This window comes from Lutjanus erythropterus, chromosome 4 (assembly GCF_056507025.1).
Source record: "Lutjanus erythropterus isolate fLutEry1 chromosome 4, fLutEry1.hap2, whole genome shotgun sequence".
NCBI classification, from domain to species: Eukaryota; Metazoa; Chordata; class Actinopteri; order Lutjaniformes; family Lutjanidae; genus Lutjanus; species Lutjanus erythropterus.
The window spans coordinates 27,059,310-27,074,771 of NC_139320.1; the positions used below are offsets into that span (position 1 = coordinate 27,059,310).

A 15,462-nucleotide genomic window follows, 5' to 3' on the forward strand; every position below is an offset into this window, starting at 1 on the left:
ACTGATTTTTAGTCCAGCAGAAATCCCTTTAAAAGTTTGAAAGTGTCGTCCTTGTCTTCATCGATGGCGTTTAATTTTAACAGATGTGAATTCGAGTTCTATCCAACAGAGTACAGCAGTAGATTTTATTTGAATTTAATCTTCCATGTTTGATATGTGATCTCTCTTCTCTTCAGCACAATATGACTACAGTCCCTCCAGTTTAATTAGTCTCAAATCTGTGTAAAATGTGTTTTATATCAGACGTTTTTAAATAAAATACTGCTAATATCATCTCCAATTCTTTGCCTTTCTGTTTTCTTGCATTTCATCTATGATTTTTGATGACTTTGCTTCATGACTGTCATTTCTTCACTGTGCAATAATTCCATCACAGTTCTCCTCTTCAGTCAAACAGTTCTCAGAACCACAGACTGGAGACAGACTGACACTGTGTCTGTCATGGACATTGTTACGCAGAATAGAAAAATTATCAGGAAGCTGTGCACATTCTGCTCCATATCAAAATTATATTTTGAGCTGTTTTCATTTTTTGCTTCACAAATGTTTCCATTGTCTCCTTGAATGTCTTGTGTAGAACATGTCATACGTGTAAAATATGAGAGGTAAAATTTCTGTGTGTGTGTTTGTGTCATCTGCTTGCAAGACAAAACATGTTCAGGCCAAATTCTTCCATTTCCACAGCAGAGCATTTAAGGTGACAGTGTGAGTCACTTTGTGTTGCTTCATACTGACACTCCTGTTTCTACCCACAGATGATGATGACAAATATTTTTTCCTACCAGAGATGTTTTCTATGGAAAATAGTAGCAAGACAATAGTAAGACATTCATAAATTTGTTTTCAAATTAATTTACTAGTCTATAAATAAATAGACTAAATTACAAAGAATTTTCTTATTGTTGTTGTTGTTAAATGGTAAGATGGCAGTATAGAAAGTATTTGATAGTTTTACATAAAATCATTTTAATACATATGCATATCATCGTTTAACACATTTATGCACATCAGTATTCACCTGCATACCAGCCTACAAACAACCTGTGGATACTTCTACTCCTCCTGTCAACAGGTTTGTGTTCAGTTTTCATACATATGCAAACTCTGCTCGGACTGGGGTCATAAATTTAATGAATCTATTCCAACATTGTCTTCTTGAATCCTGAAAGGATTTTTTTCCGTTTTAACGTAATTCATTATTTTTTTTATTATATTTTAAAGGGCAATAAAAAAGGCGCAATTATAAAAAGAATTTACTAATATAATATTAATCTAACAAACAATAGTTCAAACAACAATAAAAACACTAATAAATGATTTAGTTTGGGGTTTATTTAGTGTTAACTAATTAAAACAACAACGTGTTTTTCACCCCGGAACGAATGCGAATCTGTTTGCCGGAAGATTTTAAGGAACGGAGCGGAAACGGTCCCATCGTATTATTGTTCCCCTGGGCTTCACAGCGGTTACAGCAGTATTTTTCAGTTTTATTATTAATAATCTCAGATGTAGCCGTTGTAAACAATGTAAAGGACTCTGACTGTCTCCGACATGAATTCAAGACATCTAGTTCAGGTCTGAAACGGACGTCGGACGTTGTTCGCTAACGTTAGTCTGTATTTTGTTTGTAAACTAACCAAGCGGTGTTTGTCCGATTTAGAGGCAACAGAGAGGTTTATTCAACTGATACGTGTTTGTTAAGCCATAATTATGTGGATTTCATTCATTAGCAGTGAATAAACTTGGTGTTGTTGGAGGATTTCCAGTAAATATGGAGTCCGACAGGAGGAAAGACAGTCGGAGTTGGGACTGGGACAGCCCGCAATGCAGAGCCCAGCTGGACGAGATCTTTTTCCGCCAGCATGACTACATCCAGGCCGGCAGCCCGGAGCACAAAGAGTTCTGGTCTTTCTTCGAGCGCTTCCAGAGGTTTAAGACAAAGAGGGACATGTGTGGTTCAGGAACCAGTCGAAAAGAGGACAGAGAAGAAAAGAGAGACCGGGGAAAGACTGGTACAGGAAAGGTAGATCTTGGCCTTCCTAAGGAATATGATGCCCGCTACAGGATTAATGTGTCTGTGTGCAGCAGGGATGTGGAGGAGCGTCTGGGGAAGTCAGAGCACAGAAGCAGGCAGAGGTCCTCAGGTCCAGGCAGTCAGGAGGTGTCAGACTGCCGCCTGGCTCTGCTGCATTTCCTGGACTTCAGTCAGAGACAGAGCTTTGGCAAACTGGCCAAGCTTCGCCGGGAGCAGAAGAACCTGCCCATCTTCCAGTACCGGGACAGGATAGTGGAGCTGGTGAGACGTCACCCTGTGGTGGTGGTGGCAGGAGACACGGGCTGTGGGAAATCCACCCAAGTACCTCAGTATCTTCTGTCAGCTGGCTTCAACCACATCGCCTGCACTCAGCCTCGACGTATCGCCTGTATTTCCCTCGCAAAGAGGGTCAGCTTTGAGAGTCTCAATCAGTTCGGCTCAAAGGTTTGTCTTCAACGGTCAAATACAAGTGTTACATTTGTTAAAGCACCATCTAGACCGGGGTTTCAAAAACTTCTTCATGTCAGGGACCCCCACAGTAGAGATACATTAGACCACAGACATCAAAATCTCATTCCTTCCCTTGTTGTTCCAGTGTTCAAAAATGTAATAATTAAATTATCCTGTTCCTTCTTTTGCTGGGGACCTCCTATCCTTTTCTTTTGATTGACCAATTTATTAATCAGAGAAATCATAGCAGCTCTACATGAAGTACATATTTGGTTAAAACACTGGATGAGAGTTCACAAAATGCCATCATGTTTTTCAGGTGGGGCACCAGATCCGCTTTGAGACCACGCGGACGACGGCCACCAAACTGCTGTTCCTGACTGAGGGGCTGCTGCTCCGACAGATCCAGCAGGACCGGACGCTGGCTCAGTACCAGGTGGTGATTGTGGACGAGGTCCATGAGAGACACCTCCACTGTGACTTCCTTCTCGGGGTCCTGCGCTCTCTGGTGGCCGAGCGCCCCGACCTGCGTCTCATCCTGATGTCGGCCACCATTAACATCAAACTCTTCTCAGACTATTTCAGCAGCGCTCCTGTGCTGCAGGTACCAGGCAGGCTGTTTCCTATTCAGGTGAGCAGAGGACAGCAAGAATTACAGATGAAGATGGATCTCACCAGAAGAAATTAGTTTTCTGGACCTTCAGGTCAACACACTCAAAAGGCAAATTCTCTGGAAATGTCAAGACTGTTACCTTTACTCGAGGCAACAGGTGGTGGTCTAAACTTGGTTCATTTTTGATGCATCGACAAAGGACCACAATTTATATTTGTCAATGTGCCAATCAATATATCAAAAATAGTAATAGTAAGTAATGATACCAAAAACTCAAGATACAATAATACCACGCTAAAAAGTTTGTTACAATATTCATCGTGATATCATGAAAAAATGTCCTTTATTAAATGATAAATCCGATGTTTACAGCATATTTTTCCTTGTATAAGATTTGTTTTTCTTTTTAACTTAAAGTGCTTCTGCTTTCTTTATTTATTAAATTAAAATAAAGATAGCAGCCACGACTGAAGCAAAACAAAAATGATGCAGTAGCCTTTTTATAAAATGAAATAAAAATAATTAACTAAAATAATTAACCATGTAAATCACAGTAGATATCATCACAGTAAAAAAGGAGGGCATTATACCATAATATATACAACAATGTACATAAACAATAAACCTCAACAATAATGCTGAAAAATGGGAGCTATAAATACAAGCATATTATAAATAAAAACATTGATTAATTAAATTGTACGGTATAAATCAATAAATGCAGGATTGATGCCAGTGTAACCTGAGTATTGCGCTGCTGAATTATAGCACAGAATTACTGCCCTGTTAAGTCAGTATTGTACTGCTGAAGATATAAATTAATATCTCTTACATTGCATCCAACTTTTTTTTGTCTGTTTCCTGTACTAAGGTGATCTACCAGCCCATTCCTCCTGAGGAGCAGCCCTCGCGTTCAGAGAAACTGGACCCCAGACCGTACCTGCGCATCCTGCAGGGCATCGATCAGCGTTACCCTCCAGAGGAGCGCGGCGACCTGCTCCTCTTCCTCAGCGGCGTGGCGGAAATCTCCACCATCCAGGAGGCTTGTCAGATTTATGCCACGCACACACGACGCTGGATCGTCTTACCGCTGCACAGCACGCTCTCACTGGCCCAGCAGGACAAGGCACAGTCGGATTTGTTTGGATTAGAATTGACAGAAAATGTTTGAATCTGATATGTTAGCTGTGGTTTATTAGTTCTAATTCTCTGCCACCATGTTGCTCTGCAGGTGTTTGACATCTCTCCTCCTGGAGTGAGAAAGTGCATCATCTCTACCAACATTGCTGAGACTTCAGTTACAATAGACGGAGTGCGCTTTGTTGTAGACTCAGGTATGGAACTAGTGATACATTTGTAGATGGAGATTAACTTTTTAAAATTTATTGGACCTACTGATGAGTCTGTCCTTCCAAATAAAACTTTAAAATAAGAACAGTGCTTTAGGAACTGAAGAAATGCTATCATAAGTAAGGAAACACCAGAGGCAAGATGCAGAGACAATGAACAAAGTTCCATTAAAAGGTAGGTCTTGAGTTTGCTTTTAAAAATATCAACCTAATAGGTGGACCAGGATTCCTCACCACAGGTTTTTGTTTTAATAAACTTAATTTTGCGCAGCCAAACTTGGTTTCAAAATTACAAATCTCAATTTTAAATCTAGTGAGAATCCTCAAAGTTGGAAAGATACCAAATCTGCTGAGTTTTTGATGAAAAAGATGTTTCTTCTTACATTAAAGAAACTAAAAAGGTTAACAAAACCCCAAAAATTAACACAGACACAGAATAACAATTGTATAAATTGTTTTGTTATTTATTCTTTTACAGGAAAAGTAAAGGAAATGAGTTTTGATCCGAAGGCCAAGATGCAGCGTCTGCAGGAGTTCTGGATCAGCCGGGCCAGCTCTGAGCAGAGAAAAGGCCGAGCCGGACGTACAGGTCCAGGAGTTTGTTACCGCCTGTATGCTGAGTCTGACTACGATGCCTTTGCTCCGTATCCTGTCCCTGAAATCCACAGAGTGGCTCTGGACTCCCTCATTCTTCAGGTAAAAACATCCTGCAGAAAGCAAACGAGCAAAGTTTCTTTTTAAGTCTTCATTCTCCGCAGTCAAACCGTATCTTTATTTATGCCATTTTGTTCCTGCAGATGAAGAGCATGGGTCTCGGAGATCCACTTTCTTTTGTCTTCATTGATCCACCTCCGGCCTCAAGTATTCAGACTGCAGTTACTTATCTGAAGGAGCAGGGGGCGCTAGACAGTCGCAACGAATTGACCTCTATTGGTCGATTGCTGGCACAGCTGCCTGTGGATGTGGTTATAGGTAAGATTACCTACACCAAACCCAGATTGTTGTTTGTTTATTTATTTTTTTTGCTCCTTATCTGCTTTTTAAAAAATGTAAATAGCATCATTTCAAGCTTGGTCTCTTTTGTGTTAAGTATTTATACAAAATATCACGATCAATCCTCTCACATCCACATACTGTCTGATGACTTGCTACTGTAACACAACAATTACCCAGCTTGGGATCAATAAAGTACTATCCATCTATCTAGCTACCTAGTTATCTAGCTATCCCTCCAAGCACTCACAAAAATAGCTTTGTCTCAGCCTTGAAAAGTGTTGGAAAAATGTGTTTCAAACCCTCTCAAAGACTCTAAACTGTGCTATAGAACTTGACCCACTCATAGGACTATTTGGCGTCTGATGAGGAGGGATTACACAAAGCTAAGTGTCCTCTGGCTCTGTCCTTTGCCTCTCTTCTGGCGCGACAAGCAGTCTTACTCACGTGGAGGTGGACTGCCCTCCCCATACACGCTCAACGGCTTCAGGACCTGATGTCTTGTCTAAAACTAGACTAAACTGGACACTCAATTTGTAAATCGGAGGAAAAGTTCTACAGGAGCTGGGGATCATTTCTTGCGTATTTTCAAAGACCTGACGTTGTGATGGAGCTGTAGTTGGGCGTGTTCCTGCCCTTAACTTCCAACATCTTCTACAACTTATTATGTAGCCAGACATCATTTAAGTTTATTATTATTTTAATATAGCTTCCTTATATTAATCCTTATTCTCTAAATGCCATTCACTCTTTATTTTTATTTTTCTTATCTTTTGTCACTGTCATAAGCTGCCAGTTGAGAAGGGATGGGGAGTTGATCGCAGGTTGATCTGTAACATTAGTGCTGAAAGTGAATTTGTTCTGTATTTATCTTAAAAAAAACAACAAGAAAAGAAAATTTCACAATTAACTTGGCAGTGAAATATTTTAGGTTAAATGTGATACACAAATAGTAGCAGCTTTAACCAAGAGTTAGATTGTGAATTGTGTGTGTGTTTATGTGTGTGTGTGTGTGTGTGTGTGTGTGTTTATGTGTGTGTGTGTGTGTGTGTGTGTGTGTGTTTGTGTTCACTCAGGGAAGATGCTGGTGCTGGGCTCTGTGTTTAACCTGGTGGAGCCCGTGTTGACGGTGGCAGCGGCCCTCAGCGTTCAGTCGCCGTTCCTGCGCAGCTCGCAGCACAACCCAGACTGTGCCACCGCCCGGCAGCCCCTGCACAGCAACCAGGGAGACCCCTTCACCCTGCTCAACACCTTCAATGCCTGGGTGGAGGTCAGTAAAGGAAACATCATGTGACAGTGGCTATTTAAAGGGATAGTTTGGATTTTTTGGAGTGGAGTTGTATGAGGAACTTCTTGATAATGAGTGTTAACTACAGTAGATGAAGGGTGGCACTCCCCTTAAAAAATCTTATTAGTTTAAGTGTACCCTATATTGAGAATATTTTCACCACTTTACTTTGCTGTCAGACAGCCTTTTCTGACAGGAAACTGCTGTTACATAAGCCAAATATCGCTCTCTCCAACTCAATCAAACCTCTTTTGCAAAAACCACAATTTTTCCGCTGTGTCAGTTGCTTTGTTTATATGTATTATTCTGTGACTTTGGGATTTTATAGGTTTAGTTTGGATTCACACAATAACACAAACGAACTGACCAATCGAGCCAACGGTAGACCAGCAGCTCCCATGTTCTTTGAGGTAAAATTACTGACTATAACAGCGGTTTCCTGTCAGAAAAGGCCGTCTGATAGCAAAGTAAAGCAGTGAAAATATTCTAAATATAGAGCACACTTCAACCACTATTGATTCTTTTTAAGTGGACTTAAAAAAAAAAAAGTGGACCTTTTTTAAGGTGCTATAATACCTTTTGCTGCTGACCCTGTCCACAGTAGTTTGGTGCTTAGCTTCCCCCACCAGTACTCCTGCAGCTTCTCCAAACTCTGGGCCTGTCGACCTGCATCTACTGTAGGTAACACACCGACTGTAGATAAGTACCTCATACAACCCCACTTCAAAAAATCTGAACTATCCCTTTAATATAAACAATATCAACACTGTAGCAGTTGAGATATAAGATGTCTTCGATGTGCATAAACCTGTTCATCAACAGATAAAAGGAGAGAGAGGCGGTGCCTCCAGGAAGTGGTGCAGGAGGAGAGGACTGGAGGAGCAGCGACTGTATGAGATGGTCAACCTGCGAAGACAGTTCAAGGCAGGCAACTGAGACAGTACTCCACACATAAAAAAAACATTTTTATGAATCATGTTTTTAAAGTGTGAACTCTGTTTTACAACCGGAGCTTCCTCTCTGGCTAACAGGACTTGCTGAGGAGTCACGGCCTGCTGGAATCAGATCACAGCACCTCCTCTGGTGGCGACCGCGGGCAGCGCAGGGAGAGGCTGACGGAGAGGAGGAAGCTGCACCAGCTGAAGAGAGATCACGAGCAGCAGGAGGGCAGCAGACGTAAAGTCCTGAGGCTGGACGAGGGCCAGGATGGAGAGATCTCCTCAGGATCAGACACAGAGGAGGCAGCCAGAGGGAAGAGGGACAAGGAGGGATCAGGACAGAACATGGACATACAGGTGAACTCAGGGAACAGGGTCACATGGGGACAGGTTGGACACAGCAGCCCTAAACCTCACCATTAATATAAACTCTGTGTCACAATACTGACTCGTACATGGGTTTACAGCCTGTATACACATCTTAAAATCCTTTATTGCATTTTTGTGATACAAATATGATTCATCAAACACAATTAAATAAAAATGTAAAGATCTTCCTCTTATTCCTGCAGGTGAAAGTAATGACTTAAAAGTTTCAGTTAATGGAGGCAAGTGCTGCTTTTTGGATCATATTTATGTCACAAAGAAAGACTCAGGCTGCTTCACACCTTTATTTTGGTTCATTTGGACCAAACCAAAGGAAAAAATGATGCACTGTTGTATTTTCTGGTACAGTTTGCATTAATGCTGACTTTTTACAAATGAACCAAGAGAAATAAACATGAAGTTATACAGACCAGGGCTGCAACTAATGACTCTTTTCGTAGTCAATTAATATGCTGATTAATTTCTGGATTCATTGATAAGTTGTTTGGTTTATAAAATGTAAAAAATTGGTGAAGAAATGTTGATCAGCGTCTCTCAAAGCCCAAGATGCTCCTGCAAGCCCAAAGATATTCAGATAAAAGTCAGAGAGGAGTAAAGAAATCAGAAAATATTCACATTTAAGAAGCTGAAATCAGAGAATTTTGTCTTTTTTTCCCTCAAAAAAGGATCAAAACTGATCAATTGATTATCAAAATATTTGACGATTAATTTAATTGATATTTAATCGATTAATGATTGCAGCAATTGTCATTCTGCATCATCAGGAGTCGTGTGGGAAAATCGAACCACAGTGACTGACTGAAGTTTAGCATCACTTTAATGTTTCTGATGTGTATGTTTATTTTCTTTGGTGTCACAAAGAGCTCATGAAGAAACCTGTACGTCTTTTGAAAAGTTTTATTTAGATAATTCAAGTAGCACATTAATTAATAAAGTATAATTTAAATGAACAAACTCATAAAAAAATAAGGCTCTCGTCTGTAAGGGCTGCTCCTGTCCACCTGAAAACTGTGAGCTCAGAAGACAAAACATACATTTTTGGTTAATACAGTTGTAAGGTCATTGTCACATTTTAATGGACTTAATGAGCTGACAAAGTGCACAGAGTTGGACAAAAGCACAGCAGCTTGATCAGTTTTTGACTGATTAATCAGGCATGCTGAAATGTTATTTGCATAAATATATGCATAGCTTATACTGATCAGTTTTCTGAATGCTTCCTGAACAGATTTCACATTCAGCAGATGGATTTATTTGTAGTTTAGCTTTTGAAATCATGCTAAAATCACATATCTGCTGTCATAAAGTCCTGTTGTTAGTTCGACTGCTTTCAGACTAAAAACAAACTGCACTAGAATCCTTTTGGAACCAGACCAGAACCCGTCTTTTCAAACTGTCTTGGTCCGTTTGTTTGGTCCATACCAGCGTTCAACTGAGAGCTTTTACAGCATCTCGAATAAACTGCAATAAGAGCGAAGTTTTGTGGGTCCTGACAACAATGAAGTGGCAGAATTGACAAGAAGGAAGTTGACAGGGTCCGATCTTTTTATGAAGGGAAAGAAGGCAGCACACATGCTATCAAGTTGATAATCTTTACAGAGGTGGATGTGTTTGTGTCTTTGTGTATGTCTGTCTCTGTGGCGCTGTTCGACAGGAGGTGAAGTTCAAGTTGCGCCACAACGTGTCGGAGCTGCAGGAGGCGGTCAGCATCAGCCAGAACTTGTCCTCCCGTCAGCAGGCTTTGCTGAAGCTGCTGCTCTGCAGAGGCCTCTACCCTCAGCTGGCAGTCCCTGATGAACACAACTCCACCCGCAAGGACTCTGAGCAGGTCGGGCGTGCAGCAGTTTATCAAGACACAACAGAGGGAAAACCTTGTGTCAATAAACTGGTTAATTCAGTTGTGATTAAAAAAAATCACATAGAGTTGATTGTTCCATGTTGACTTTGTGATTTTATATTGTGTAGGTGTTTCACACAAAGAACAAGCAGGGAGTGGTGATCCACCCGACCAGCGTATTTGCCAGTGACCCAGAGGTGTTACACGTGCCAGAGGATGACAACAGAGAAATGGGTGAACCTCTGTTACATGTAGACCGTTAAGAATGAATTAACTTGAAGAATGAGCCCATTGTCATCGTAACATCTGTTTCAGTCCAGTGGTGTTTATGGACTGTTTTTATTTAAAAGTGAAAACCAAACCTTAAAAAAGCTGAACAGTCAGGACAAAATGCTGAAAATACAAACATCTGTTGCACTGGACCTCATTTTTTTGTGATGATGTTTCTAAAAATTGAGGCCAGTTACCCACAAAACAAAAACTTTTTGTTTTATCCTCAGTTGTCTCTTCCTTTCACTCTTGTTATTGTACATGTCTCTTATCATTATCTCATCTTTCTGTCCCTCTTTGTCTCCGTTTCCTGCCTGAAGGGCCTGATAGGAGGGACAGCAGCAGACACCAGCTGCTCGCCTTCGTCACTCTGTTAGAAACCAACAAGCCGTATTTATCCAACTGTGTGCGAGTTCCTGCGCTGCAAGTAAGCACCAGATGTGGGGTGTCTCTGTTCACAACCCAAATTTTATTTTGCTTTGTTTTTTCCTCTTGGATTAACCCTGATAAAGTTCTGTATGATGTTAAAGTAACTGGACACAGTGATGGTGACACTAGAGGATTGTTGGGATGATCAGGGTCATGTTACAGAAATCTTAAGTCCTCAGTTCACCTGCATCATCATGTCAGGGTTTATTTCGCAATAATGACCTGCTCACTGTACATTTACTCTTACTTAATATTATAAAAAGTCCCACAACATGTGTATGTCTGTGCTCACCAGGCTCTGCTGCTGGTAGCGAACTCTGTGGACAGTAACGCCGACTGTGCGCGTATGGTGGTGGACGGCTGGCTGGAGGTGGAGCTGAGGGACCCAGAGGAGGCCCTGAAGGGCCTGTCCACAGCTCTCACCCTCAGGGCTGAGTGGGAGCGCCTCCTGTTGGCCCAGCTGGGACAGAGCACAGTGGGGGGACCAGGAGTCCAGGGGGTGTCCCGCAAAGCCATGGAGAAGCTCACTGATGGTCTGGTCCGCTTCCTGCTCTACACTGAGGTACTGATGCAGTTCAGACAAACACTGTAGAGCAGTGGTTCCCAGCCTTTTTCCTTAATGGATCCCTTTTCTATCATTAAATAAACTCATGACCCCTGACAAAGTGACATATTTTATGGATAATTCATATTATATTAATAATAATGTTGCAGTAAAACTTCAACTATAGATCGTATATTAAATAGGGATTCAACCTTTTCAGTATGCTGTCTGTGGCTCCAAAAAATGAAAATTTCATTTAGTTTTAATCACAGAAATGAATGAAATGCTGAGAAGTTGTTTTTTTTTTTTGTTAAACTTTGGCGACCTCTAGTGGGGGTCATGATCCCTAACTTGGTATCTAGAGCTTTAAATGCAAGTAAAAATTATTATTGTTTTTAACTGCTGTTTCAGGGTTTTCTTGTCATGTTTTTGATCTGCCACAGCTTTATTAAGTTTTCCTTTTTTTTCACACCATCATTAAAGACATTTTAAAAATATGCCATCAGAAATTTTAAAAAGGCAAAGAAGTAAATGACTGAGAACAAGAGAAACAGCTTCACTGGGTTCTCAGCTCTTGTTTTTTATGTTAAAAAAAGACAATTAAAAAGAGAGAAAAAGAAAGTTAAAAAGATGGTTGAGGGTAAATCAGGTCTCAGACCTTGAGTATTTGTATATATATTGTTTGTGTGTCTGTATCTTTGTCCCTTCCTACTTTCCAAACTTTCTCAGCAATTCAGACACTCGTTCATCTTTTTACAGTCTTAAAAAAAATACTCTCTGCACTTTCTGTGTGCTTCTTACATTTTCTCCCAGGTGAGTTACAGCCTGCGGCGACTCACAGCTTTCCAGACCCAGAACCTGTACGTCGGCCCTCAGCCCGAGTCTGAACTGTCCCACATCAACACTCCGCTGTTAAATCCGCTGTTTCCGGGAGCTGAGGCCAAGCCGGACCCCATTAAAGGAGGCCTGCGTGTCACCAGCTTCTTCACCTACAACTGTCTGACCGTGAGTCTGTCTGAAACAGTGGCACACTAGAAAAGCATTCAAAGACATGAAAAATAAATGTTTCAGCAAAATCATCCCGTGATTGGATATGAAATTCTAATCACAATAAATAATAAATTTGTTTCCAGGGATCAGGATGTTTGCACAGATGATATACGGAGCGTTCTTGAACTTCTGTACGTGTTGTTCCCTCTCACGTTATATGTCACCTCATCATCCTCCAAAAGAAATCGAATCACAATCAAAATGGTATTTCTGAGTGTAAATGTGTTGAAAAAGGAGTAAGACGTAACTTGGGTTAGAGTTCGGAGCTCTACGTTACCCCAAAAACTGAACTTAACAGTTCAAACAGAGCTGCAGGACAATTTTGTAGTGATTGAACAGATCAGCCTCCATGTGTGAGGTAATCTGCTAACGTATGAAAGTAAAACAGGCACATGGCAACATATTTTACTTGAATTCATAATGGTTAAAAAAATAAATTAAAGTAGTTTAATTAATTAAGTTCAAAACAGTTTAATTCCCTAACAATATCTAGTTCCTGCTGTCTTATGCACTTTGCATTTTAAAGGAACATAAACCATTTTGGAATTAAACCATTCAACTTTCTTTGTCACTTAAAATAAACTGATCACCACACCGGAATAATACTACTAGTTGTTTCCACTCTGTGATCTGCAGGACTCAAAGGATCTCTACAGTGAGTGTTTACGTACTTTCTGGAGCTGTCCTAACTGTGACCTCTACATGCCTCTGACTCCGCTGGAACGGATGCAGCACGAGGCCTCCTGCAGGCCAGCCGGAGAACAGCAGCAGCAGGAGGAAGGTCAGGAATTTTTGGTGTTAATATTTATTTTAAGGTGTTATTATAACTTCAACGTATTCAGCAGCTGACTGCCTGTAAGTTTGACAGAGTTGAATAATTTGAGTCTAACTGTGATTTGGTTTTCAGAGTCAGAAGGTGGAAAGGCAGCCTCCTCCTCCTCCTCACTGTCCAGTCTCACCAGAGTTTATCACTGTGACGTCTGTAATGAAGACCTGACCCTCACCTCCACTGAGATCCTCAAACATAAAAGGCAGCACATGTATTCTGGCAAGTAACTGACTGCTTCTGTCAGGGAAAGACTTGGGTTTTTAGAATAAACCGGTTTCTTTTTAATACATTCGTGTCACTGCTCTTCTTCCCTTTTGCACTTGAGGAACTTAAAGTGCATTTACTTCCCTCTAATGGTCACCGGAGGTATTTGCTGTTGCCTTCTGCAAAGTTCTCTTTCAAAAGACGACTCCAGGGACCACTTTGTGTGTTCTGAATTCTTAGGGCGCCACCATTGCTGCGGTGGACACCATGTCTGCTGTTACTTGCTAGTGTATCTTGCAAGAAAGAAAGTGTAGCAGAGCATATTCACAGTTCATCCAAGCCATGTAACTAACATACATGAATTAGCAAATTTAAAACAAATGCTAAATGTTCAAACCTACTCCACATTAAAACAGACAATGAAGCAACGCAGACTTCTATGAAACTTTAACTGAAAGTATGAAGATTGGCTTTCTTACCAAGTGTGTTGAACGCCTCTGTCTCAGAGGCAACTTTGTCGGTCAGGCATGTATGGTAGCAAGAGGTGAGTCTTGCCAGCAGGCCGATGAGACAAAGAGATTAATATATTATTTCCAACTCTTGCGTTGGAAATCTTACACATTGTTGTCAATTATCCATGCTGCCACTATTAGCAAGTAACAGCGGACACGGCGTCTAAAAGGGAACCCCAGATGGGTACGATCTCATGAGACTGAAACCATGAAAAATATCATGAGTCTCACAAATTTGGGGTTCCCCTCTAGACCCAACCAGCAGACACAGAGTGATGGACACGACCTGCCACCACAGCAATGGCAGCGCCAGAAGATGGCGGATCACACATCTGTTGGATATCAACAAAACTAGAGGTGTCACGATTTCATCTCTAAACTGAAAATGGATTGAAATCAAAGCAGGACAGTAAGTCCCTCAGTCTGTTTTTTTTTTTCTCTCTACCCTTCTAACTTCCTTCCAGTCTGGAAAAAACACAAAACAAAATGTAGAGCAGCTTACCAGCAATCACACTTTTCTATGGGATTTAAAATTTTAAATTACAGTTGTCAGGGCATAAACCAATGATCTGTTGATTTTTTACAAACCCAAGACTTGATAGACTAACAAAGGCATTGTGAAAAAAAAAGTCTAAATTAAAAGTCATATTGAGTCATTAGTTTGGATTATTTATTGTGGGGTTGTATGACGTACCAAGCCGTAGTCAGTGTATTACCTACAGTAAATGGCAGTTGGCACGCCCCCAGTTTGGAGAAGCAGAGAGGAGCATCAGCATGGAAGCTAAAGAATGAACTGCTGTGGTCAGGGTCAGTAATAAAAGGTATTTTAGAGGTAAAATGTTTTTGCCAGTGGAGTCTGGTGCCTTTGGAGAGAGCAATATTTGTCTTATACAGGTACCTCATACAACCCCACATCAAACAGTCCGAACTATCCCTTTAAAATAGAAAGTCAGATCAAATTGTGCATTTGGAGGACCTCAAAGAAAAACTACGCAAAATAATTAATCCAGAATTTAAGCATATTCAAAGCCTTTTTTTTTCAAATTCCTTAGAATTGTGAAATAATTATAGAACACAACTTGCACACAGTGTGTTCGTTAAAAGGCACAGTGAGTTAAGGACATGGACACGTGCGAGAGAAGTAGACACCGGTGTTAAAATATAGAGTGAGGGTTTAATAATGATACAAACCCACGATATGTAACACCTCAAAGCAGCACATTGGCACAAAGTCAGAAGTAAGACAGCACGGAAGATAAAAACCTGTCTCAAAAAAATAAAGAATCAGAATAAATATCTCAATAAATAAATAAACAGGTAATATCTCATTAATTACTTTGAAACTAATAAATACGTACATTTGAAAATATGCACATTGGCAGAAATCAATAACCCAAAAAAGTAAATAGTACTTAAACACAGAGTTACTTAGAAATCATAAGTTATTGATTACTCAAATCAAAAGGCACATTTATTAAGATGTAAGAATGGGGCCTGCAATTGTGATCGCATGACTGTCAGTACTGTACTCTAACACCATTTCTGAACCAGAAGTAGCAAACTGTGTGCAATGGCTTTACTAGTTCTGTATATCTGCACCATCGAGTGAACGTGTGTGTCTGTGTGCAGCTCTATGCATTGCAGAATTGTGGGGATTGTGTGTGTGTGTATGTGTGTGTGAAGGGAGGAAGGGGGTAGTGACCGACTGAGTTTGTGTTTTCCCGCCATCCATTG

At 40.7% G+C, this 15,462-nt stretch overlaps 1 protein-coding gene across 1 annotated transcript; it reads left to right on the forward strand.

The window, feature by feature from the left end:
- Positions 1-1,443: 1,443 nt before the first annotated feature.
- Positions 1,444-13,299, forward strand: dhx34 (DEAH (Asp-Glu-Ala-His) box polypeptide 34). The gene is made up of 16 exons (XM_084717446.1): positions 1,444-2,479; positions 2,805-3,116; positions 3,970-4,224; positions 4,330-4,432; positions 4,926-5,143; positions 5,245-5,419; positions 6,517-6,710; positions 7,551-7,652; positions 7,760-8,023; positions 9,708-9,881; positions 10,019-10,124; positions 10,481-10,587; positions 10,885-11,151; positions 11,947-12,138; positions 12,820-12,964; positions 13,091-13,299. The coding sequence occupies exons 1-16, from the start codon at positions 1,772-1,774 to the stop codon at positions 13,237-13,239; spliced, it is 3,471 nt and encodes a 1,156-aa protein (XP_084573572.1). The 5' UTR covers positions 1,444-1,771; the 3' UTR covers positions 13,240-13,299.
- The last annotated feature ends 2,163 nt before the right edge of the window (positions 13,300-15,462 follow it).